Source organism: Littorina saxatilis, linkage group LG11, assembly GCF_037325665.1.
Source record: "Littorina saxatilis isolate snail1 linkage group LG11, US_GU_Lsax_2.0, whole genome shotgun sequence".
In the NCBI taxonomy this organism is placed as follows: domain Eukaryota; kingdom Metazoa; phylum Mollusca; class Gastropoda; order Littorinimorpha; family Littorinidae; genus Littorina; species Littorina saxatilis.
The window spans coordinates 23128725-23156224 of record NC_090255.1 but is presented as its reverse complement, the minus strand read 5'-3'; the positions used below and the strand labels follow the sequence as shown (position 1 = coordinate 23156224).

The window sequence follows — 27500 nt, the reverse complement described above, 5'->3', positions numbered from 1 at the left end:
TGAGGGTCACCTTAGTCACAGGCTTATAACTCAAACAGTTTTCGCTCTTTTCTAAAACGGTTTTCACCACTGGATAGAGCATAAAAAACTCTTCAGGCAAATGTAAACATATGAAAATCATGCAAAGGTGACATGCGACTCATACCGTCGTGGACGGTCACATTTCTAAATATTGCAATTGTCAACGAGTGCATCAAAAGGCACTGAATGGTCAACAAGCAGGCACGAAGTTAAAGTGTTTAAATCAAACACATGTCGAACCTTGCTTGTTGTATATCTAACAAACGAGTGGGTTTAGCGTGGGTTTATGTGTTTTCAAGCTGTTCACTTTCACTTTTTGGTCTTTACGGTTGTGAGAATGCGCACTCCCTTCTGCCATGGCCTAACGCATCACTTATGCAATCCTTTTTGGGGGCCCGGTAGCTCAGTTGGTAGAGCACTGGACTTGTGATCGGAAGGTCGCAGGTTCGAATTCGGACCGGGACGGACACGGGTCACGGGTCAACTTTATGTGCAGACCCCCGTGTCACCACAATGGCACGTAAAAGACCTCGGTCATTCTGCCAAAAGTGCAGATGGCCGATACCACATAAACACGCATACACTTGTGGTCATGAGGGCGTAAAACTCGAATCATATAACACATATATATCTTGTCCTTAAGAGGCGAAGTATTTAGTCTGTAGGACATACAGTAGGCCTATTCTCTCTTTACTTTGCAATCCTGCTGTGACGATTTCGTCGGTTTTTTGGTGTCTTCCTTATAACCTCCCGTCGTCCATTCATCCATCCAAGTATGTACACATGTACAGTTGAATCAGGACAAATTGATAAATAGTATACATTTGCACAAAATATATCTCCTTTACATTAACTCTAAAAATGTGCTCAGAATGAAAGAAAATAGGTTCAGTAAGTACTACGAACGCGTGCTTCTCGGAGGCGAGCGTGACCTGTCTCGGTCTTCGGTATGCTTAGCCGAGACTATCTGAATGTAGTCTCGGCGATGACTAGTTTGTGCCACAGTGGCGTTGATCTTGACTAAATGTTTTTATATCGCTTCACGCGACTTGTTCTATACTCTATTCAGTGGTGAAAACCGTTTTAGAAAAGAGCGAAAACTTTTCGAGTTATAAGCCTGTGCATGACGAAGGTGATTCTCACACTGATACCTGACACCCCCCGGACGTATATTAGACCTAGCGCAGAACCGCGCGAGGTGACATCCGACTCATTCCGTGGTGGAGGGTCACATTTTAGTCCTTTTTACGATCATAATCTTCCTTGATCCAAACAAAAAACAAAAGCGAAAAACCCCACAAAGTTCGGGAAATCATACAGTTCTCACGAGAAAGATGAAGATCTCGCCCTTCTAAAATCAGCACACAGTCGACTAGCAATAATAAACTCTTTTATTGCAAACTGTTTCTCATTTTCTTTTTTATTCAATTTTTGTTTGCGTTGAGAGTATTGCTCTCTTCTAGTTGTCGACTAAAAAGTCATCAGCGTGGTGGAAGTTCGGTTTGTGGATGACATTGTGTGTGCTGTTAAATGTGTTTGTGTGTGTGTGTATGTGTGTGTGTGTGTGTGTGTGTAGGCCCCTATGTGTGTGTGTGTGTGTGTGTGTGTGTAGGCCCCTATGTGTGTGTGTGTGTGCGTGTGCGTGTGTGTGTGTGTGTGCGTGTTTGTGTGTGTGTGTGTGTATGCGGTGTGTGTGTGTGTGTGTGTGTGTGCGGTGTGTGTGTGTGTGTGTGTGTGTGTGTGTGTGTGTTTTATGCGCGCGTTTATGTGTAAAAAAGATAAAGGCAGGTCATCTATATATATATATACGACTAGTGTCTGTCTGTCTGTCTGTCTGTCTGTCTGTCTGTCTGTCTGTCTGTCTGTCTGTCTGTCTGTGTATGTGTGTATTCGCCATGCACGGCCAAAGTTCTCGATGGATCTGCTTCAAATTTGGTGTCCATATTCAGATACACCCCGGACAAAATCTGGTCGATGAGATATTTCAATACGTGCTCTCAGCGCGCAGCGCTGAACCGATTTTGGTTCCACCTCAGCTACCCGGGGCCCCATACCGACACACCAAAGCCGCTAGACCACATCACAACGCCAAAGTTCTCGGTGGATCTTTTTCAAATTTGGACACCGTATTCAGATACACCCCGGACACAATATCATCGATGAGATATTTCAACACGTGCTCTCAGCGCGCAGCGCTGAACCGATTTTGATTTTTCTGTTCATTTCACCATTCCCAGTAACCCTTCCTTATCTTCTCCAGTGTTTTGCGTTTATCTCCCTTCCTTCGCGTGGCTTCAATCCATATTCCCGTTTCGACGTTACTATTTTTAGAATGTCACTGCGCTGTCCAGAACGCTTCCCTTGCACCCGTAAGTTGTTCTTACTGTCAAAGTGAAAAGGTCGAATCAATTTATAGCCACGCGAAAAATACAATGTCACCTATCTCTATATATTTATAGATATAGATATACATATATATATACGGCTTCTCTGTGTGTGTGTGTGTTTGTGTGTGTGTGTGGGCAACACCTGTGGATTATAGAGTTCTGTTTGTGATGGGGTCTAGCGGCTTTTGTCTGTCTGTATGTTCTGGCATTTGAGAAGCCACAACAGATAATATAGGGCTGAGAAATAAGCCCTAAAATTCTCAATCCCATTTGACAGGACTTCGCCTTCAAAGGTGAATGTGGTGAACCGCCACGCTGTCTGTCTCTGTCTCGCGATTCCTCCAGTGCATATATATGTTGCCCCGTTGAAGTAGGGGGCAAATCGAGGTAGCCATGTCAAGAGCAAATGTTGAACGTTCTGCTTGGTTTAACATTCTATTAAAAACAAGCTGTCATGCACATTTGTAGTTGTCGCCTCGCATCGATCATCCCTGTTTCTGTATCTGTTTCATTCGGTCTGTCCATTTGTCTATTTTCCTCTTTGCGCATCTTTGCTTGAAGGAGCTGCAAGGTAGTGGACTGTAATGGGGCTGAGGTCGGGTGATCTAGTCGTAACATCTCAATCCGTTAAAACAAATGTGTACAGATTTTTTTTGTGTGTTTTCCTTTCAGAGTGTGTGTGTTGTGTGTGTGTGTGTGTGTGGGGTGCGAGTGTGTGTGTGTGTGTGTTTGTGTGTGTGTGGTGTGTGTGTGTATGTGTGTGTGTGTGTGTGTGCATGTGTTTGTGTGTGTGTGTGTGTGTGCATGTGTGCGTGCGTGTGTGTGTGTGTGCGTGTGTGTGTGCGTGTGTGTACATGTGCATGTGTGTGTGTTGTGTGTGTGTGTGTGTGTGTGTGTGTGTATGCGCGTGCGCGTATGTATTCAGGTACGAACAGCCAGCCACATAGACAGTCACACAGACACAGAAAAAGCAACACAGAGACTTTTTCTATCAAAAGTGTATTGCTGTTCTCTTGAAAACAGATGTTTATAAGTTCAGATTTACCGAGTATCATATCTTGGAAACATAAATATTCAAATCACAACCAAAAAATAACCGTCCGTGATAGTCAGATAACGCACAGTTCTCGTGTTGTCTTATGAACAAAAGACACAACTTTAGTACATGCTTTGCATAGTTTCATGAGAATATTGAACAATTATCAGTAATATGCAATTTACAGCAAACATCGAAATACTTGTCTTGAAACAAAGTTTTGGTCAAAGTCAAAGTATCGGTTTAAAAATACATAGCCGGGTGACGTATGTGTAGCATCAACCAAGGGTAAACGCATCCGTGTTTCAAAGACTTCCTATAACTTTAAAAAGGCATGACACTCTTGAGTTTCTTTGCAAAATCATTTCCAAGGAGAGAGGAAGTAAAATAGGATCGTAATTATAAGGTGTGTGGTTCCTTGGATTTGAACGGGCTCTGTATTTTGTCGTCGTCCTTGAATTTTGGCGTAACTCGATTCTTGGCGATTTTGATGTTTTTGTGCTTTAGAATAAGTAAAACATTCTCCATGAGAAATATTCTCTAATATACGATGGACACTACATGATTTAACATTCTTTGATCTTTCTATTCATACCAGGTACAAATATAAACACTATTTCATAATAAAACTAATCAGTTTTGCCCTGCTGCTGAAAAGCTATCTAAAATGAGTTATGCCAAAATTCCACGACGACGTTGATTTTAAGAATGTAAGAACACCCTTGCCATACGGCTCTCAACCGCAACAAAAGGCGAGTGCGGAAATTACCCCGCAGGATATCATGCCTTTGCTGCAGATCAACGACCTTAAAGGCATACTAACGCACTCCCGTGTTTACAAAGTGTAGTTTGCCCACAATCGATGTCAAACGCACCATAAGACCATATAATGACGATACGTCACCATGCGCGGACCATAATACATGCATTACAGCTTGTTCTAGCCTCTGAAAAAGTGAGGATGTCAACAAAGCCGCGGTGTTCTCTCCCTTGCATCAACGTTACATGTGTTGCCAAATCTATAAATAGGACGATCCAGATCAAAATGAAAATTCAAATATCTCAACATTTAAGGGGTCCTAGACCACAATATTTTGCAGGGAACTTAATTTAGTCTGTCTCCAGCTGTTGGTAAAGCAATTAGCGTGTATAGTCATCGAGTACATATGGCTTTAAACAACAAACGTTACCACATAAGTAAAGAGCAAAACTGTTGTTGGTATTAGATGTCTCTTGCTAGGGCCAAATGAAAATATATTATTGGTTTAGGGTAACCCGACCGACCCTATTTTTTTTCTCTCCCTAGAACCTTTTGTTCATTTCTAAAAAAAAACAAAAAAAAACTGTAAGCACATTTTGCGAACCATACTGAGACAAAGGGAAGTAACCTCCTTTAGAATCGACTAAATTAAAGAAAGAAACCCAAAACCGACCTAACGACCCTATCTTTTTTGGTCACGTTACCCTAAACCAACATATATTTTTATTTGGCCTAAAGCGTGCACCGCATCCCAAAACACTTCAGACAGTCCACAGAGGAGGCTAACCTTGAACATTAAGAAGTTAACACATAAAACGAACCTGTACTTGTTCTGAACAAATCTTGTCATTTCTTTGTCAAGAGCTGCCGGAATAACGTTATTCAACTAGAACGTTTTCGCTGTTGCGGTTTTTCATTGTGGAATATTTACACGAAATGGTTTTAGTTACACGTTTAGTTCAAATATCTTCACAAAAGCATCAATGATAAAACGATAAAAGCAACATTTACACTTGCTGTCTTCAACAGTAATATTTTACAGATACATCATTACATTTAACATAGAGGGGGAATCGAGACGAGGGTAATGGTGTATGTGTGTGTGTGTGTGTGTGTGTGTGTGTGTGTGTGTGTGTGTGTGTGTGTGTGTGTGTGTGTGTGTGTGTGTGTGTGTGTGTAGAGCGATTCAGACCAAACTACTGGTCCGATCTTTATGAAATTTTACATGAGAGTTCCTGGGAATGACATCCCCGGAAGTTTTGTTTCATTTTTTCGATAAATACTTTTGATGACGTCATATCCGGCTTTTTGTAAAAGTTGAGGCGGCACTGTCACACCCTCATTTTTCAATCAAATTGATTGAAACTTGTGTAAAGCAATCTTCGAAGAAGGCCGGACTTCGGTATTGCATTTTAGCTTGGTGGCCTAAAAATTAATTTATGACTTTGGTCATTAAAAATCTGAAAATTGTAATTAAAATGTTTTTTTTATAAAACGATCCAAATTTACGTTCATTTTATTCTTCATCATTTTCTGATTCCAAAAACATACAAATATGTTATATTAGGATTAAAAACAAGCTCTGAAAATTAAAAATATAAAAATTATGATCAAAAATAAATTTTCGAAATCGATTTAAAAACACTTTCATCTTATTCCTTGTCGGTTCCTGATTCCAAAAACATATAGATATGATATGTTTGGATTAAAAACACGCTCAGAAAGTTAAAACGAAGAGATGTACAGAAAAGCGTGCTATGCAGCACAGCGAAACCACTACCGCGCTGAACAGGCTCGTCAGTTTCACTCCGTTATGCACAAGCGGCGGACTACGGTCATTGTCAAAAAATGCACTGCGTTCAGTTTCATTCTGTGAGTTCCACAGCTTGACTAAATGTAGTAATTTCGTCTTACGCGACTTGTTTTATGTTTCCATTCGCATCAGTCTCAAACAGGCTCAGTCAAATCACCATACTTTCATTGGGTTTTTTTACGACTCTTTTCGGTAAATACTTTGGCCTGTTACATGTGCATTAATTGCCAATTCAGACTGTTATAGCAAGACAATAGAATAACATTAATGTATTGGTGGTTTTTTTTAAATGTTTTTTGTTTGTTTACAAAATCCGTTGCTTTCCTGTGACGTCACCAAACCGAAATTCGCCGTGGCAGCCATTTTCTTCCTAAGTTAGGGTCACCAAGGCGTGAGCTGTTACACATTATGTGTGTATCACGTGGTTGAAAGCAACAGATTGCACGTGACGACATGAGCATAATGTTGCTATTTTTAGATCAAAACATATTAAACATTCGATGTGGAGAAAAAACTAACAATAAAAAGTTCTTGCAATGATAGTATATTCAAAATGGTGAATAAATGTATCGCTCTCTCTCTCTGTCTTTCTCTGTCTGACTCTTTCTCTCTCCCTCCATTTCTCTCTCTCTCTCTATCTCTCTCTCTCTCTCTCTCTCTCTCTCTCTCTCTCTCTCTCTCTCTCTCTCTCTCTCTCTCGGCTGCCTCTTATTCTGCCTCTCCTTCCCATTCATACAAACATACATGATTACATCAGTTATGTACAGTCTAGTTGTTACATACTATGTTTTCTTTGTTGTATTTACATTTTCCGGGTAAATCGGGATGAGTTTCTAACACACAGCAGATCACAACAAAACGACGAAACTGTAGAAATGTAAAATGTAGAGCCTAAGTGTAAATCAAAAAGACAGTACAGTGAAACTCCCCTATTCAGACCTCAACACATCTGAGAACATCGGTTCTGCAAAGGAGGAGTTTTAAATTAGGGTGTCATTTTACAGAGGCTATGTACAGAAAGTCTGAGAAAACAAGGTCTTCAAAAAGGAGGAAGTCTCAAATTGGGGGGGGGGGGGGCGATGGGAGAGTCACCCCCAAAATGGTCTTAAAAGGGGGGTTTCCAGTGTGTTCAGTTTTGATTCCAGAGTATAAATCAATATCATGGAATTAAAGCTATATTAGCTCATAAAGTGTGTAACAAACATACAAACATACAACTACAAGAGTACAGCAGGTTTCTTGTGCTGAAAAAGATAAAAGACATATATATATAGGCGACACACAAACAAACAGAAATTGTCTTCAAATTGTATTTACCACTTGTCTTATTTTTGCGTTAAGGTTTGGTTTTTCGGTGGGTTTGGTTTAAAGAACGTTAACAAAACAGCATATAAATAAGAAAGAAAAACCAACAACGACAGGTTAATCTAAAAACGAATCAAAGGAAAAAGTACATAACATTTATAAAAATAAAATTTCTGTGCAGAAAAGCGCAAAAAACACTCCATCCCACATAACTTTTCTGTACAAAATGCCCATTGCTATCTTTTTCCCAAACGAACCTTCTCTACAGAAATGCACATAATTATTTGTTTCCCTCCACAGAACTTCTGTACAGAAATGCACATAACTATTTGTTTCCGTCAACAAAACTTCTGTACAGAAATGCACATAACTATTTGTTTCCCTCCACAAAACTTCTGTACAGAAATGCACATAACTATTTGTTTCCCTCAACAAAACTTCTGTACAGAAATGCACATAACTATTTGTTTCCCTCCACAAAACTTCTGTACAGAAATGCACATAACTATTTGTTTCCCTCCACAGAACTTCTGTACAGAAATGCACATAACTATTTGTTTCCGTCAACAAAACTTCTGTACAGAAATGCACATAACTATTTGTTTCCCTCAACAAAACTTCTGTACAGAAATGCACATAACTATTTGTTTCCCTCCACAAAACTTCTCTACAGAAATGCACATAACTATTTGTTTCCGTCAACAAAACTTCTGTACAGAAATGCACATCACTATTTGTTTCCGTCAACAAAACTTCTGTACAGAAATGCACATCACTATTTGTTTCCCTCAACAAAACTTCTGTACAGAAATGCACATCACTATTTGTTTCCCTCCACAGAACTTCTGTACAGAAATACACATAACTATTTGTTTCCCTCAACAAAACTTCTGTACAGAAATGCACATAACTATTTGTTTCCCTCCACAAAACTTCTGTACAGAAATGCACATAACTATTTGTTTCCCTCCACAGAACTTCTGTACAGAAATGCACATAACTATTTGTTTCCCTCCACAGAACTTCTGTACAGAAATGCACATAACTATTTGTTTCCCTCCACAAAACTTCTGTACAGAAATGCACATAACTATCTTTTCTCAATGAATCTTCTCCATACAAAATGCACACAACTATATTTTTCTCTCATTGAAACTTCTGTACAGAGCGAGACACATAACAAACTCTCTTCCAGTAAAACTTCTCTACACTTGTGAGTCATAACCACTCATGGAGTCACTGCTGGGTGCGTACGATTTATACGAAGTCGAGTTCGCTCCAGCGCGCTGGGAAGGGGGAGCACTCGGGGGTGCTTGCAAGGTGTCTAGTTTGTCATCACTTGCCTCCCTTACATCCAGACGATCCGGAGTATCCTGCGTGACCGGCGGCGCAGACGGGTTCTCTCCCTTGGACCGAAACCGGGAGAGCGCCGAAGGGAATTTGGGAAAGGAGAAGCTCAGCTTGGGACCGCTGCTTTTGGTTACGGACACCTTGGGAGCCGGAGGAGCGGAAGCTACGGAGGACCCCCCGGTAGGTGGGAGTCTCGGGATGTGACTCTCACCCGGCGGGGTCCTGGGAGCTTTGGAGGCCGGGATTTTGGGCATGTTGATCCCGCTGGCGCACATCTTGTTGTCCCAGAGCGACACACCGGGGTAGGAGTCCCGGATGTGTGTGGCCAGGGTGAGCAGGCAGAACAGGAAGCTGATGATCTGCAGGGCGAAGGACACGTGGAACCTCACGTAACCTGGCGGGAACTTCTGGTTCGTCGGGTAGCCGCCGGCGAAGGTGACGAAGCTCACGAAAGAGCAGAAAGCTGCAGGTGAGACGGAAAGTGGACACGACAATGGTTTAATTGAAAAATGAACACAGCGGTTAGACATTCATTCTACAACTTATTTCTTGAAGGTGACGAAGCTCATGAAAGACCAGAAAGCTGCAGATGAGAGAAAGTGGACACAACATTTTTGAGGGAGGTCAGATAACTTGAAGCAGAAACACAGGTTAAACACGGATTGAGCATGTTAATGGAGCATCACATACTCGGAGTGGAAATACAGGTTAGAAAATTGACACAGCTAGCATGCCATGCTGTTCAAGTCACTCGAAGTAGAAATATATGTTAACAATTCACTCGGAAAATCTTGTAGGCAGGTAGCTTCTTTGTGCTTCGTAATAAGCAAGTGCTTTTGCAATGTCCACGTTGCCATTTTACAAACGCAGACTTTATATAAATCACTTGTCATCAAGAGATATTTTTGAAGTCGTAAGATTTCAGACTCACCAGAAGACGCAAGGAAAGCCACGAGGACCCCGGACGCCCTTGACCTTCCCCTCAGCGACACGACGTAGGAGTAAAGAGGGCCCACGATCAGAGCGGGGAAGAGCAGTATCAGGGACAGAACTGCGCAGACCTGGGCCGCCTCGTACCACGCTGAAAACACCGTGTGATATAGTTAATATACACCGTGTGATGTAGTTTTAATACTTAGTAATATAGGTAATTTACAGCGTGTAATATCTATATATATATACGACTTGTGTCTGTGTGTCTGTTCGCGATGCGCGGCCAAGGTTCTCGATGGATCTGTTTCAAATTTGGTGGGCATATTCAGGTACACCCGGGACAGGACACAACCTGGTCGATGAGATATTTCAACACGTGCTCTCAGCGCGCAGCGCTGAACCGATTTTTGTTGTTGTTGTCTGGATCCACTACCAGTAACTCTTCCTTATCTTCCCCAGTGTTTTCAGCCGCGATTATCTCCCTTCCTCCGTGCGGTGCGCCGGAAAAGCCGGCGTACACCCGGCATAGCCGGGTCCCCGGCGCAGCCGAGTATTCGGAGCGACTTCTTCCCGGCGCAGCCGTACCCGGCGAAGCGGGTATTCATCTAGTAGTTCATATACAGCGTGCGATATTGTTAGAGAGAGCCCACGATCAGAGCGGGAAAGAGCAGTATCAGGGACAGAACTGCGCAGACCTGGGCCGCCTCATACCACGCTGAAAACACCGTGTAATATAGTTAATATACACCATGTGATATAGGTAATATACAGCGTGTAATATAGTTCATATACAGCGTGTGATATTGTTAAAGAGAGCCCACGATCAGAGCGGGAAAGAGCAGTATCAGGGACAGAACTGCGCAGACCTGGGCCACCTCGTACCACGCTGAAAACACCGTGTAATATAAATTAGTTAATATACACCATGTGATATAGGTAATATACAGCGTGTAATATAGTTCATATACAGCGTGGGATATTGTTAAAGAGAGCCCAGGATCAGAGCGGGAAAGAGCAGTGTCAGGGACAGAACTGCGCAGATCTGGGCCGCCTCGTACCCCGCTGAAAAGACTGTGCGATATAGTTTTAATACTGAGTGTGATATAGTTAATATACTGAATGTGATATCGGTAATATACAACGTTTAATATAGTTCATATACAGCGTGTGATATTGTTAGAGAGAGAGCCCACAATCAGAGCGGAAAAGAGCAGTATCTGGGACAGAACTGCGCAGACTGGGCCGCCTCGTACCACGCTGAAAACACCGTGTAATATAGTTAATATACACCATGTGATATACGTAATATACAGCGTGTAATATAGTTCATATATATACAGCGTGCGATATTGTTAGAGAGGGCCCACGATCAGAGCGGAGAAGAGCAGTATCAGGGACAGAACTGTGCAGACCTGGGCCGTCTCGTACCACGCTGAAAACACCGTGTGATATAGTGCTAATACTGATTGATATAGTTGGTATAATTAGAGAGAGCCCTCGATCAGAGCAGGTATCCGCAGTATCAGTCACAGCACCGGATTAAACAATATCGGGCAATATAATTTCAAATGCGCGTGATTTTATCAAGTATTTTATAGAGTCTTACGGGGGATATTTTAAAGCACAGTATCACGCACTTTAAATATATGAAATAACTAGATGATTACCCGCTTCGCCGGGAAGAAGTAGAGCCGAATACCAGGCTGCGCCTGGGACCCGGCTTTGCCGGGTGTACGCCGGCTTAGCCGGCGCACGAAGGAAAGAAGATAAACGCGCAAAACACTGGAGACCTTCTAAAAATAGTAACGTGCAGTGACCTTCTAAAAATAGTAACGTAGTAACGGGAATATGGATTGACGCCACACGGAGGAAGGGAGATAATCGCGGCTGAAAACACTGGAGAAGATAAGGAAGAGTTACTGGTAGTGGATCCAGACAAAAAACAACAAAATCGGTTCAGCGGGCACAGCGCTGCGCGCTGAGAACACGTGTTGAAATATCTCATCGATGAGGTTGTGTCCGGGGTGTAGCTGAATACGGTGTCCAAATTTGAAAAAGATCCACCGAGAACTTTGGCCGTGCATCGCGAACAGACAGACAGACAGACACTAGTCGTATATATATATAGATAGCATATTTAGATATATAATACATAACAGCAATACATAACCTTCCACTGTGGACTCAAAATTACAGTTGGCTTCTTAAGAACGAAGGCATTTATAACTTTGAGTTTACAATGAACAAATATGCCCGTTATGAAACCTGCTCTGTGTGCTAAAGCCCGGGTGTATCTGTAATGATTTACACAATGTTTTACACGGGAAGGAAGGAAGGAAGGAAGAGCCGGGACAGATCTGCAATGATTTACACAATTGTTTACCAGGGGATGAAGGAAGGAAGGTGTGTGTAAACTCGTGTCATTTCTCACCTGGTTGTTCAAAGAGGTTGCGGATAGTGTCATATGTAGAGCAGGTCCAGCTACCCGAGCTTCGGTCCCTGTAACAGCTGAGCCACACCCCTTCATACACCGTCATCTGGTCACCCTCGTAGGCCACCACCCAGTAGGGGGTGGTCACTGCAATGGCGTGACCTGTCACACACAATGGAACATGTTAAGCCACACCCCTTCATACACCGTCATCTGGTCACCCTCGTAGGCCACCACCCAGTAGGGGGTGGTCACTGCAATGGCGTGACCTGTCACACACAATGGAACATGTTAAGCCACACCCCTTCATACACCGTCATCTGGTCACCCTCGTAGAACACCACCCAGTAAGGGGTGGTCACTGCTATGGCGTGACCTGTCACACACAGCAATTGAACATGATGATCTGGGTATCACTATGGTAAGCAATTTATGCAGTTATGTTGGTTATTGATATGTGGTAGATTGATTCACTGGTTGATTGATTAATCGGGGCGATTGATTGATTCAGATTGATTAATAGTTTGTTTTACTTACACACATTTACCCTTTCCCAGTTAGCATGCTAACGTTAAATTAACGTTAAATTAACGTTAGCGGTAAACGTTAATTTAACGTTTACCGCTAACGTTAATTTAACGTTAATTTGCTCATGTGATAAAACGTTAAATTAACGTTAACATTTAACGTTAATCTAACGTTAATTTAACGTTAATCTAACCATAATATAACGTTAAAATTAACGTTAATTTAACGTTTTTGCAAACATAAAAATAACCAAAATAAAACCAAAATCAAACCATAATATAACGGTTAGATTAACGTTATTTTAACGTTTTTTAAACGTTTATTGCTAACGTAAAAATAACCAAAATAAAACCAAAAAGAAACGTTTTATTAACGTTTATTTAACGTTTTTTTAACGTTTTTTGCTAACATAAAAATAACCAAAATAAAACGTTTTATTAACGTTTATTTAACGTTTTTTTAACGTTAGCATGCAAACATAAAATTAACCAAAACAAAACCATAATCAAACGTTCTCATGCAAACGTTAAATTAACGTTCACATGCAAACGTTAAATTAACGTTCACATGCAAACGTTAAATTAACGTTAACATGCAAACGTTAAATTTACGTTCTCCTGAAAACATTAAAATAACATTTGCAAATACAAATTTGAATTAATGCACAGAAAATTCAAGATCACAAATTTTATTTCAAATTTAAATTGTTGAGGTCTTTACCAATTCAATAAGTGAATACTAATTTGATAACAGTAACACTTTTAAAATGTTGAACAATGCATACTAAATTCCTTCAATTGCTAAAACATGAAAATGTGAACTAAAAAAATATTACAACACATTTTTCAGTCTCAGTAAAATACCACAGCATAGTATTATCAATCGGGCAGACAAAAATTATGTGTGGACTTAATCTCATTGAAGCAACGCTACATTGACTAGTTTGAACTTGATAAAAAAAATCATCAGAAGGCGATAACAGGATCAGCAATTAAGAATTTCAATCACAATGCGATGGTATGGGTTCATCAAGGTAAATACCATAGGGCTGTGCAAACTCATTATCGACAGCGATCACTGTTAATGACAAAATCAGAGATGAAAACAATACAAAGTATTTGCACAATCAGTAATACAAGCAAGTCAGTAGCACAAAATATGAGAAACAAAGGGATGTAAGCGCTTTTAATGCATACACGTGTGACAAGCATGTAAAGTCTCTTGTTCATTCCAAAGCGTGTTATTCTCACAGGTGCCAAGAAAATTGCTTCCACATAATCTCACTTACTCTTGTTGCACATGTCATATAGCAGAGCAATTACTTCCCTTTGTTTCTCAGATCTTAAAAAAGCGCTCTGCTTCATTTCATTAAGATTCTTGCTATCACAAAAGATATTAACATATTTTGTGGAGTAGCTAGATGAAAAACAATCATCGATGAATAAAAATTAACAAGCAGCAAGACTGCATGTTTTCTGCACCACTTTGCCAAACATGTGTGTGCACAGTGAATATTTGTTTATGAACTGTTGGTGTTAGTCCTGAATGATGGCACCCATGTAAATGAGGCTTGATGCCGGGCTGCTTTGCAAACACAGCATTCAGAAGCTGTGGGTCAGCAAAGGTGTTGAATCTTGTTAATGAGATGGCGCGCAATGATGTCCTGTAGCACTAGCAGCTGCCTGCACTCGCTCTTTGACGCTGGTCAAACTTCTGGTCGTAGGTGAAGTCCACCTCACAGAATATGATGATGGTAATGGTGAGGGAGTTCAACTTAACATTGTGTGAACTATATGGCCAGGCCCAGCTCCCTGACTTTGAAGTGATCATAATCTTATGCAGGATACCAACCTGGGATAGAGAAGGAAAAATGGTTCTTAGTCAATGGCTGGGATTACAAACTAAATCACACACACACACACACACACACACACACACACACACACACACACTAACAGACACATACACTAACAAAAACATACACTTACAAACACACATACACACACATTAGCAGTAACAAACACATACAATACATGTACTAAGAAACACACCCATGTATACACACATACACACACACACACAGACACACAGGTGCGCATACACACACACACACAGGCGCAAGTCCACATATATGCAAAATCAAAAGTCTCAGCCCAATTTGTAACAAGAGAGAAAGAGAGAGAGAGAGTGTGTGTGTGTGTGTGTGCGTGTGTGTGTGTGTGTGTGTGTGTGTATGTTGCAAGCATTACACAACTGATATTGAAATTAAGCACCACAGGAAACAAGAAGGGCAAAGCCCATACGACTCACATGCTTTACACATTTTTCCTACCAAAATACATGTGACCTTGACCCAAGGTCAAGGTGATCTAAGGTCATGCAACACAAAGCTGGTAATTCAAGACATAGGAAGTACAATGGTGCTTATTGGCTCTTTCTACCATGAGATATGGTCACTTTTAGTGGTTCACTACCTTATTTTGGTCACATTTCATAAGGGTCAAAGTGACCTTGACCTTGATCATATGTGACCAAATGTGTCTCATGATGAAAGCATAACATGTGCCCCACATAATTTTTATGTTTGAAACAGTTATCTTCCATAGTTCAGGGTCAAGGTCACTTCAAAATATGTATACAATCCAACTTTGAAGAGCTCCTGTGACCTTGACCTTGAAGCAAGGTAAACCAAACTGGTATCAAAAGATGGGGCTTACTTTGCCCTATATATCATATATAGGTGAGGTATTGAATCTCAAAAACTTCAGAGAAAATGGGAAAAATGTGAAAAATAGCTGTTTTTTAGGCAACATTTATGGCCCCTGCGACCTTGACCTTGAAGCAAGGTCAAGATGCTATGTATGTTTTTTGGGGCCTTGTCATCATACACCATCTTGCCAAATTTGGTACTGATAGACTGAATAGTGTCCAAGAAATATCCAACGTTAAAGTTTTCCGGACGTCCGGACGTCCGGACGGACGGACGGACGACTCGGGTGAGTACATAGACTCACTTTTGCTTCGCATGTGAGTCAAAAACAAGTCGCGTAAGGCGAAAATACATTTAGTCAAGTAGCTGTCGAACTCACAGAATGAAACTGAACGCAACGCAACGCAGCAAGACCGTATACTCGTAGCATCGTCAGTCCACCGCTCACGGCAAAGGCAGTGAAATTGACAAGAAGAGCGGTTTAGTAGTTGCGCTGAGGAGGATAGCACGCTTTTCTTTACCTCTCTTCGTTTTAAATTTCTGAGCGTGTTTTTAATCCAAACATATCATATCTATATATTTTTGGAATCAGGAACCGACAAGGAATAAGATGAAAGTGTTTTTAAATTGATTTTGAAAATTTAATTTTCATATTAATTGTTATATATATTTAATTTTCAGAGCTTGTTTTTAATCCAAATATAACATATTTATATGTCTTTGGAATCAGCAAATGTTGGAGAATAAGATGAACGTAAATTTGGATCGTTTTATAATTTTTTTATTTTTTTTACAATTTTCAGATTTTTAATGACCAAAGTCATTAATTAATTTTTAAGCCACCAAGCTGAAATGCAATACCGAAGTCCGGGCTTCGTCGAATATTACTTGACAAAAATGTCAACCAATTTGGTTCAAAAATGAGGGCGTGACAGTGCCGCCTCAACTTTCACGAAAAGCCGGATATGACGTCATCAAAGACATTTATAAAAAAAAAATGAAAAAAATGTATGGGGATATCATTCCCAGGAACTCTCATGTCAAATTTCATAAAGATCGGTCCAGTAGTTTAGTCTGAATCGCTCTACACACACACACACAGACAGACACACACACACATACACCACGACCCTCGTCTCGATTCCCCCCTCTATGTTAAAACATTTAGTCAAAACTTGACTAAATGTAAAAAAGACGACACTGAGTTAAACAATTCACTTACTGGTCAACAGTGTGAACTTTCAGCACAGACAATGGAAACTTCGATGTTTTTTCCCCCTTCTGATTGAATGACTTTGGTACAATCATCTGTCATCAATGAACTCATCATTCTTCCCACCAGTCCAGACACCTTCCCACCAATTGTAGACTTGTTTGTTATCTGAGCGAATAAAAGTCAATATAAATACATGTCATGTGCACAGGAATGAGAACAAGGATTCTCAGTTAGGCACAAAAAAAAAATAAAAATAGGTGTGGTTACGGTAACATAGCCAAAATAAAATAGGGTAGGAAGGTAGGCAATCACTTTTTTTTTTAAAACTTTTTTTCTAACGTGTACAAATTAAACCTAGTTGACAGGGAAATAAGTGTGCGACTCGGGCGCTTTCGCTTTCATTGTGTTTTCTGCACTCGTTTATTTGGGTTTTTTTGGTTGTTTTTTGACAAATGTAATAAAAAGTTATAGGGTCGGCCCAAAAAAATAGGGTAGGTCGGGTTACCGTAACCACACCTTTTTTGAGTCACTTGAGAAAAAGTGACTCTATGTAATCGGTCAGTGTTAGTCTGTCCGGCCGGCCGGCCGTCCGTCCGTCCGGCCGTCCGTAGACACCACCTTAACGTTGGACTTTTCTCGGAAACTATCAAAGCGATCCGGCTCATATTTTGTTTAGTCGTGACCTCCAATGACCTCTACACTTTAACGATGGTTTCGTTGACCTTTGACCTTTTTCAAGGTCACAGGTCAGCGTCAAAGGAAAAATTAGACATTTTATATCTTTGACAAAGTTCATCGGATGTGATTGAAACTTTGTAGGATTATTCTTTACATCAAAGTATTTACATCTGTAGCCTTTTACGAACGTTATCAGAAAAACAAGGGAGATAACTAGCCTTTTCTGTTCGGCAACACACAACTTAACGTTGGGCTTTTCTCGGAAACTATAAAAGTGACCGGGCTCAAATTTTATGTGAACGTGACTCCCAGTGACCTCTACACTTTGACGTCTGCTTTGGTGACCTTTGACCTTTTTCAAGGTCACAGGTATGTCTTGAAGGAAAAAAATTGAAATATCATATCTCTGAAACTATTCATCGGATTTGATTCAAACTTTATAGGATTATTCTTTACATCAAATTATTTACATCTGTATTGTGTTGTGAATAGCAATTTCTTCCTGTCCATCTGATGCCTCATATAATATTCAGAACTGCGAAAGTGACTCGATCGAGCGTTTGCTCTTCTTGTTTTTTTTAGGCCTTATCACAAAAACAAAAAAGCACAGAATGACAACATGTTTTCCTAAATGTTATTAAACTTAAAGACAGAAAAGTTCATCATACCAGTCCATCACTGAAACAGAAACGGTTGATATATGAATTTATATGAGTGTGTGTGGGTGGGTGGGTTGTGGGTCTGTTGCAAGCAATAATTATACATGTACCAAATTGTACTCACTGTTTTCAAAGCTGATAATTGTAAACCTTGATGGGTTGTCCCCTTACAACTGCATGCTTTGGTACAGCCATCCTTCAGACTGTGGCCCCCTCCCATTGCCCCCTCTCTCTCTCCGATTGTAGACAGGATTTTTTTCATCTGAAAGAAATAATGTCCAATTAATACGAATTTGCACAAAGGACTGGAAACAGAATTGAAAGTAATTCTGATTTAACCAACAAATTTACAAAAGCACATTGATAGATTATTTTCCCTAATATGTTCCAACAGACAGTTGAGTAATTACAGGTCACCAGAAAGGTCCACCACTGAAACAGGTACAGTTCAAATTGGAGTTTGTGTGTGTATGTAATGTATATACATGTGGAAAGGGGGGTGGGATGGGGGATGCGTGTGTACATGTGTGTGTGTGTGTTTTGCAAGCATTACACAACTGATTATATAATAATTACACAACAAATTGTTCTGTCAGTTACATTGAAAACTCATTTAAACAAGAAGAGCAAACGCTCGATCGAGTCACTTTCGCAGTTCTGAATATTATATGAGGCATCAGATGGACAGGAAGAAATTGCTATTCACAACACAATGAGTCACGTTCACATAAAATTTGAGCCCGGTCACTTTTATAGTTTCCGAGAAAAGCCCAACGTTAAGTTGTGTGTTGCCGAACAGAAAAGGCTAGTTATCTCCCTTGTTTTTCTGATAACGTTCGTAAAAGGCTACAGATGTAAATACTTTGATGTAAAGAATAATCCTACAAAGTTTCAATCACATCCGATGAACTTTGTCAAAGATATAAAATGTCTAATTTTTCCTTTGACGCTGACCTGTGACCTTGAAAAAGGTCAAAGGTGAACAAAACCATCGTTAAAGTGTAGAGGTCATTGGAGGTCACGACTAAACAAAATATGAGCCCGATCGCTTTGATAGTTTCCGAGAAAAGTCCAACGTTAAGGTGGTGTCTACGGACGGCCGGCCGGCCGGCCGGCCGGCCGGACAGACTAACACTGACCGATTACATAGAGTCACTTTTTCTCAAGTGACTCAAAAACCCACTTACTGTTTTCCAATGCAAACCTTCAGCTTGTTGAAGAATGGAAATTGGTTTTGCCTTTTCCCATCCAAATGCGATGAACGGCCATGCCATCAATCAGCTCACTTTTCTTTTGACCAGTTAAGGCACCTCCCCACCAAATGCAGACAGTTTTTTTGTGGTATAAATCTGAAAGAATAAAAGCTATTTATTTATATGCACAACAGAATCATAAAATTAAAAGGATTCTTAGTTAAAATCACAATTTCAGGCAACAACAACAATAAAGAAAAACAGCAAACACCTAAACACACACACGGTGACACACACACAGTGACACACACACACACACCTAAGAAACAAAGCAAACTTTTTAGTCTCATCAGTCATGTATTCCAAGAGATAAAAAATACATCTGATCTAGTCTCAATAATTAGCAAATCTATCTTCCAAGTTCCATAGGCAATACGAATACTCACTCAAAGTTTGTAAAAATCTTGAAACCAGTCCAGTTATGTCTTGCGCCTTCGGTCTTAGTATTGGACTGTCCAGTCTGATTCGTTTCTGTTGGTGTATCATAGTGCTCTTGCAAAGTTCTGCCAGTGCCAGTTTCCAATCTTCCTCATCAGCACAACTTGCCGTTACGTCCTTCGATAACTAGAAACGAAAATTCTGAGTGACCTCCCTTGATCGCCAAGGGACATTACTCTCAGTCTCAAACTTTTCACTGTGGAACTAGAATCGAAATTAAAAAAAGTTTCTGTAACAGTTTTTAACACGCTAGCAACTTCAAAGTCAGTGTGACTGCTGATACATGTATAAGATAACATGCTACACTTCAGCATATCAGGAATACACACTACAGATCTTGTGACGCTGAGGCGAATGGCAAATGGAACTTTCAGCACTGAAGAAATTCAGGTAATGTTGATTGTTGTGATTCATAGTTCACGATCCGTTGGCATTGTGATTGTTGATTTATTTTTCATACGAGTCACAAATATCAAAGCAATATCATGCATAACGATTGGAAAGGTGGATTTCTCTCTCTTTCTTTCCTGCCTTCTGTCTCTTTCTTTCTCTGTTTCAGTCTCTCTCTGTGTCTTTCTGTCTCTAGACTCTCTGTTACTGAGCTTACTCTCTCTCTCTCTCTCTCTTTCTCTCTCTCTCTCTCTCTCTCTCTCTCTCTCTCTCTCTCTCTCTCTCTCTCAATCTGAAAATTTCTCTCTCTCTCAATCTGATACTTTCCACACATGTGCACCCAGGGCACTACTGTTCAATCTTACAGCTTCAGGTCAAATGCATTACTGTACAGTAAATTTATAAGAGATCTCAGGAGAGGCATGTGGAGTAATTTTCGAAAATGATCTATTCAAAGACACTTAAAACAAGGTTTGATTGACAACTGCTCTCTCCCTCCCCCCCCCCTCCCCCCCTCCCCCCCCCCCCATTCCCACTCTCTATCTCTCTGTCTTCATTAACAAGTAAAGATTTGAGTGTGTTTAGACTATTGTAATTAATGCAATTCACACATCAATGCTTTCATTGCAGGGTGGGAGGAATTACCATGAGGATGGAACAGAAAGCATTCACAGGGATGTAAACTACAAGGTACAACCCCGACATTCTGGCTGTTGAGGCCAAGTAAGTGTGTGTCACTGTGTGTGTCACTGTGTGTGTGTGTGTGTGTGTGTGTGTGTGTTTGCAGGTAAAATCCTTGTTTAACGCTAAGATGAATGTTCCAGCAGTCATATTATTATATAACAGAAAATCATATTTGAGAGAAGGCAGTGTTATTGTCAGGCCTCAGCATAGGGTCATTGATACATACGTAATTCTTGGCTGGTCGGCCATCACATCATTTCGACATGTAGGAGGTCTTCTGACAGAACAATTTGTTGTAGCTGGGACATCTTTACCTATACGTATTTTTAGTCAAGGTCCAACTGACATTCCATTGTCTTAGTCTGGGGAACATTTTTGGGAAGGTGTTCTGTGTGTGTGTAGGTGGGGTGGGGGTGGACGGGTGGGTAGGGCTGTTGTCCGTGCCAGGCAGCATTGACATAGAGCATTTCATTCAAACACAGAATGATGCTATCAAAGTTAGCAAATTCACAGAAGTAAATTCAACAATATTGGCATAAATGCAAAGACAATTTAAACCTTATTTACTTTCAGTTCTATGTTCAGCAAAGAACACCAACAAAGAAGACATAATTATAGTGTTTACACTGAAGTTCTCAAATAACACTGAATTCTTTATGTTTTAAGATTGTTGCATTCTTTGTCTTTGCAGGTGTCATAGCATGTGGAGCAGATCTTCAAAGTCGCCTATTGCAGACAAGTCATCGTCTGCACTGGTTGTATCAACAACTTTTTCCATGGCTACTGCTGCAGATTTAACAAATATATCGTCTGCTGCAAATTCAACAACTTCTGTGTCTGTTGCTGCTGCAAACTTAACAACTTCTGTGTCTGCTCCTGCTTAAAATTCAACAATTCTTGTTGACTGGTGCTGCTGCAAAGTGAATGACTTCTTTGTTTGCTGCTGTAGATTTAACAAGTATATCGTCTGCTGCAAATTCAACAACTTTTTTGTCTGCTGCTGCTCCTGCTGCAAACTTAACAACTTCTGTGTCTGCTCCTGCTTAAAATTCAACAATTCTTGTTGTCTGGAGCTGCTGCAAAGTGAATGACTTCTTTGTGTGCTGCTGCAGATTTAACAAATATATATCGTCTGCTGTAAATTCAACAACTTCTTTGTCTGCTGCAGATACTACACATTCAACAACTTCTGTGTCTGCTCCTGCTTCAAATTCAACAATTCTTTTTATCTGCTGCTGCAAAGTGAGCGACTTCTTCCTCTGCTGGTGGTGTTGCAAATAACCTCATATTTCCTTGTCTCTTGTGGCATCATTTTGGATGTATAATATATATATCTGCAAAGAACTTTTTAAACCCAAAAGATGGAATAGAATTGGTAAATTTCTAGGTACAGAACCTAAAAGTGTGGTATATATATCCAAACTCACTTCTAGAAACTTTAGAACTGATTCAACTTTTGACATTTTTATCATGGTTTTATTTTTTATTTTTTATTTTGTGGAAATATCAAGGAATGATGAATAAATGTTTACAACATATTGTCAAAACATGTTTCTAATGGTTTTATTTATTTTTCTTGTTTTGTTTTATGTTAGCATGTACACTCTTTGGCTCAAAATATGAGACCTGGCCAGTACCATCCTTGCAATGAGACAGAGATAAAAAATAAAAAAAAATCAACAGCCTGCATGCTCTCCGGATTAAGTAATACAACAAGATCATATAGCGTTAGCTGCAAAGTTAACCGTTCTCACCAAAAACCTTTTTCAAACTTTGATTTGACTTTACATGTTGGTGTTTGCTTGTATTTTTTTAACATGGTTTTAGCTACATATATAACACTACAACAACAGCAGACAGAAAAGACTATGGGAAATGCATCTTCAAATAAGAAAAAAATTTAAAAAGCAAAATGAAAAATTAAATAAAATTATTTTCCTTATGATTCGTTTGATTATGTTTTTTGGGGGGTTCTTTTTAATGTTTGCACTCAACGTGAAAAATACGTTCAAACAGCCATTGTATTATACTTTTATTTTGGTCAAATTGATATTAGCGGTAAACGTTAAATTAACGTTAATTTAACGTTATATTATGGTTTTATTTTGGTTGAATTAACGTTAAATTTTAACGTTAATTTAACGTTTATCTTGATGAGCAAACTAACCTAAATCTAACGTTAATTTAAGGTTAGCCATAAAACATGAAATAAACGTTAGCCATAAAACATAAAACTAACGTTAATTTAACGTTACATTATGGTAATTTTTTTTTATTATTTTTTTTTACAAATACATTTTTTTAAACGATATAATATGTCAATTTTATTTTTTTTACATTTTTTATTTAAAAATTTTTTTTTTTTTTAAATTTTTTGTTTGTTGCTTGTTATTGTTAATGTCAATGTTACCACCACAACAATAACAACATTTTTTTATTTTTTTTTATTTTTTTGCTTTTACTTTGATTTTGAACGGTTATGTGTCAACGTTTATTTAACGTTTTTTTAACGTTTCAGTGCAAACCGTTTTTTTTGTGTTTTCGGGCAAACGTTAAATTAACGTTTGAAATTGGTTTGATTTTGAACGGTTATGTGCCAACGTTAATTTAACGTTATTTTAACGTTTCAATGCAAACCGTTTTATATTGGTTTTCAGGCAAACGTTAAATTAACGTTTAAAAATGGTTTGATATTGAACGGTTATGTGTAAACGTTTATTTAACGTTATTTTAACGTTTCAATGCAAACCGTTTTATATTGGTTTTCAGGCAAACGTTAAATTAACGTTTAAAAATGGTTTGATATTGAACGGTTATGTGTAAACGTTTATTTAACGTTATTTTAACGTTTCAATGCAAACCGTTTTATATTGGTTTTCAGGCAAACGTTAAATTAACGTTTAAAAAAGGTTTGCCATGAAAACGGTTTGCTTGCTAACGTTAATTTAACGTTAATTTAACGTTTGCTTTAGAACCGTTTTTCTGCTAACGTTAATTTAACGTTAATTTAACGTTTAATGCTAACCGTAAACCAAAATCTAACCATGCAAACGTTAAATTAACGTTAAATTAACGTTAGCATGCTATCAGGGTTGTATCTTTTTTGTAGTTATAACTTGTTTTAAAGTTGACTGATAATAGTGCGTGTGGCAGTAAATAACAACAACAACAACAACAACAACAACAACAACAACAACAACAACAACAACACTTTTTTCACTTCTAATTAAAAACCAAATCCTCAAATTAATAATGAACTACCCATGAACGTGATGATGAGGAGCAGGAAGGAACACTTCTGCCATCCGCCAGCCTCATCGCAGCTGCACTCCGTTTTCTCGTAAGGGGGGTAATACACATCGTACGATCCCTGACGCTCCGTATTGGTGGACGTCTCACTCCCTTTGGACTGGAAAGTGGCGTCTTTATGGGAGTGAAATGTGACGTCACGCTGCGAGTATGACGTATCCCGCGTAGCATCACGACTGGTGTCCAGCGGTCCTCTAGTGGCGGAGTAGGTTCTGTCCCTTGTGAGGTCCTCTTCACTGTGGGAGTCATAGCTGGTGGTGCTTTCCACCCCACCGCGAGCTCCGTACCGCGGAGAACTCATGGTTCTGAAACAGACATGGACAGTTTTAGGATCTACGGCACCACGTGTGGATAAAGGTGTTACAGTTTCTGTCCGTAAAGTGTGTGTGGTTGTGGTTGCGGGTGGGGTGGGGGGTTGGTTGGGGGTGGGGGTGGGAGGTGGAAAGGGCTGGGTGGGGGAGGGTACAGTGTGTGTGTGTGTGTGCGAGAGAGAGAGAGGGGGGGAGAGAGAGAGAGGAAGAGAGAGAGAGAGAGGGGGGAGAGAGATAGGAAGAGAGAGAGAGAGAGAGAGAGAGAGAGAGAGGGGAGAGAGAGAGAGGAAGAAAGAGAGAGAGAGAGAGAGAGGGGAGAGAGAGAGGAAGAGAGATAGAGAGGGAGGGAGGGGGGAGATAGAAAAAGAGGGAGAGAAAAGAAAAAGAGATAAATATAGATAGAAAGAGATAGTGAGAGAGAGAGGGGGGAGAGAGAGAGAAGAAGAGAGAGAGAGAGAGAGAGAGAGAGAGAGAGAGAGAGAGAGAGAGAGAGATTGGATTGGATTGGATTGTTTAATTGTATAACCAGTGATTTGGTTTTTACAATGGTAAAAAAAAGAGAAAATGTACAAAATCAGCATTTCACGTAATCGAATCATGTATATACATGGTGTTAAATATTTTTGGCAGTTGCTTGCTAATATAGTCACCTCACCATATGTATAGGTTACAACACTCGTGTTTTTTTTTATATGGCTTGTATTTCAGTCAAGACCCAGCGGATGAATATCATCGGGAGACACGAGCCTCTGGCGAGTGGCTCTCGATTGATATTCCCGCTGGGTCTTGACTGAAATACAAGCCATATAAAAAACCACGAGTGTTGTAATCTGTATATCCCATTCTACCATCAAACACAAAGTGTAGACTACTAGCGGCACTGTTGCGATCTGTGGACTGTAAAACAGTGGTGCCAGCGAGACTTAGCCATTTTGCAACCTTAAACTAAATGACCGTCGCTGAAAAAATAAAACGAATGAGTGCATCGATAAGTACGCGGTAACACTACTTTCAGACCATTTAAAAGCTTTAAGTAAAGGTTCATAAGTTGCAAGAAAGTAATGAAGTCGTATAGAAATTAATTTAGTTGAAGCGCACAATTCTTTTGTTTTGCGTTTCAGGTCGGCAGAACGGGCGAAACGGGTTTGGGACCCATTTGGCTTACTCGATTCAGAATCGATTCTACGTTGTTTTTCTCGAACGTGTTATTATACAATTAGGCTTATTGACAGAGAAGCAAATTTTAGGGAACAAATATGTAGGTTTAGATTTAACCATTTGCTCCCTATTTGAAATGTATCTACGTGATAAACTGTTTTGCGAGTGTGTTTGCATGAATGAACCTAAACTGGTATGGTTGTGAGGAAAACGGGACCGACTTGGTGAAGTCGCGAATTGCTGACACGTCTGTCACCGCCGATTGATTGCATTTTGAAGGAATATGACTGGATTACGGTAAAATACACACATGTTAAGTTCTTGGATACCTTCATCGCCAATGTGGACTTACTGCAGAGCCAGGCAAAAGAGTAGACTTGCTCGCAAAACACGTGAAACAGCCGATGTTTGATAGCGAAGCCAAACCGTGCCAGGTAAGGACGCTTCTCGGTCTCGCTACGCATGTCACCAGTGACAGTGTTGTTGCTTTGAGTTTGACTAACAAACTCGAAACTGTCATTCAAAACATGAGCCAAATGTGTATTGATTGTGTGATTAGTCTATGTGACAGGGCTTCTATTATCTGTGCTCCCTAGCTTCTGTCAGTTCCCACACCGACACTGCCAGAGAAACTGAAGACGCACACCAAACACATTACTGACAGACTCTCAAAAGTCGTCTGCTAACGATGCAAGGGAGGGTACTCGTGTTTTTGTTTTGGTTCGCTAGCATCTGGGTATCTTGTAAGTTGAATGTTTTTTTTTTCGATCTGCATTGCTTTCATAATGAAGGAAACGTTTGTTTATTGCATCCCATACATCAGATCAGTTCTGAGATTCATTTTTGCGTGTAACTGATATGGTTTTCTGAGCCGTGCAATACGATTTTGGAACTTCATACAAATGTGTCACATTGTTCGGCGCGAGGTCAACGGTTGGGAGGAAAGTAGTTCTTTGCCCAAATCGGAATCTGCACTATCATATATTTTTTGAAGTCCATGATGTATTTATTGAGCTATAAAAATACAACATATATACCCATACTGAAGTAACAGAGACAAAGAAGGGAGGTCATGGGATATAGATATATACATCGTAGCAAACAGTGTATCAACCATGAAAACTTTCTGGTAACGGTAATACCGAGGGAGAGAGAGAGGAAGAGAGAGATAGAGGAAGAGAGAAAGGGAGAGAGGAAGAGAGAGAGAGAGAGAGAGAGAGGGGAGAGAGAAAGAGAGAGAAAGAGAGAGAGTGAGAGAGAATGAGAGAGAGAGAGAGAGAGAGAGAGAGAGAGAGAGAGAGAGAGAGAGAGAGAGAGAGAGAGAGAGAGAGAGAGAGAGAGAGAGAGAGAGAGAGAGAGAGGGAGAGAGAAAGAGAGAGATGGTGGTGGTTGTTTTCGTTATTAAATACAGGTTCAGCTCCAAAAATGGCTTAATTGTGGACGGAGAAAGGCATTTAGACTGGACACATATAACAGGAGAAAAAACAACATGATTGCACCTTTAATAGTTTGGAAGGCAGCGCTGGCGGAACAGTTACTCTGTATTCATGCATTCCTCGACATCTTCTCTATACAGCTCATGCATTATGAACAAGGTGGATACCCCTGGAGGATCTCTTACCTTAATTAGCTTTAATGATTAAAGAGAAACACACCCGAGGACTAATGCTATTGATAATTATAGGTACAGAAGGGCAATGGAAGAGGCATTCTCCTGACTTTTTATTTAGTTTTTCTGTCGATTTGTTTCGTGTATTTGTTAGTTAGGTTTTCCTGTAGCTACGGTATGGAATCAAAACAAGTATAATGCACCCTGTGTCTGACGTGTCTGAAAACACCTCCACGTGGAGGGGTTTTGCACCCAACGCAGTGAAGATAAAGAGGGAACATTTTCTCGGCTCGCGCGGCAGCAAGCAGGATGTCTCTGGACTGAATGACGAATGCACTGACAAACAAACGATATAAAAGACCACCAAAACAATAATACAGTCTGAATTCGATGCTTATACGTAAAAAGCAATGGTATACAATGCTATACACTTACCGGCAACATTGCCCCCCCCCCCCCCCCCCCCACTGGGCCGCCACTACAAACAGTTTGGGAATGGTTTTGGTGTTGATAAGTAAACA

General features: G+C 40.0%; 1 protein-coding gene and 3 long non-coding RNA genes across 5 annotated transcripts in view; 1 reads left to right on the top strand and 3 right to left on the bottom strand.

Moving 5' to 3' along the window:
- Window positions 1-3391: 3391 nt before the first annotated feature.
- The window catches only part of LOC138980042 (uncharacterized), a 60257-nt gene continuing 36148 nt past the window's right edge, over window positions 3392-27500 (bottom strand). For both annotated transcript variants that reach the window (XM_070352834.1, XM_070352835.1), the window contains exons 2-5: window positions 23854-24206; window positions 12037-12198; window positions 9604-9753; window positions 3392-9135 (exon numbers count right to left, since the gene is read on the bottom strand). In XM_070352834.1, coding sequence (XP_070208935.1) covers window positions 8528-9135; window positions 9604-9753; window positions 12037-12198; window positions 23854-24202 — 1269 coding nt within the window. In that variant the 5' untranslated portion in view covers window positions 24203-24206 and the 3' untranslated portion in view covers window positions 3392-8527. The remainder of the gene's footprint in view (window positions 9136-9603; window positions 9754-12036; window positions 12199-23853; window positions 24207-27500) is intronic.
- On the bottom strand, window positions 12993-16793 carry LOC138980041 (uncharacterized). Its single transcript, XR_011460219.1, has 2 exons — window positions 16497-16793; window positions 12993-14415 (listed from the first exon to the last, which is right to left on the bottom strand). It is a non-coding gene; the product is annotated as an uncharacterized lncRNA (long non-coding RNA).
- Window positions 17983-19735, bottom strand: LOC138980040 (uncharacterized). Its single transcript, XR_011460218.1, has 3 exons — window positions 19467-19735; window positions 19015-19176; window positions 17983-18089 (listed from the first exon to the last, which is right to left on the bottom strand). It is a non-coding gene; the product is annotated as an uncharacterized lncRNA (long non-coding RNA).
- On the top strand, window positions 19738-21418 carry LOC138980039 (uncharacterized). The gene is made up of 3 exons (XR_011460217.1): window positions 19738-19908; window positions 20539-20631; window positions 21284-21418. It is a non-coding gene; the product is annotated as an uncharacterized lncRNA (long non-coding RNA).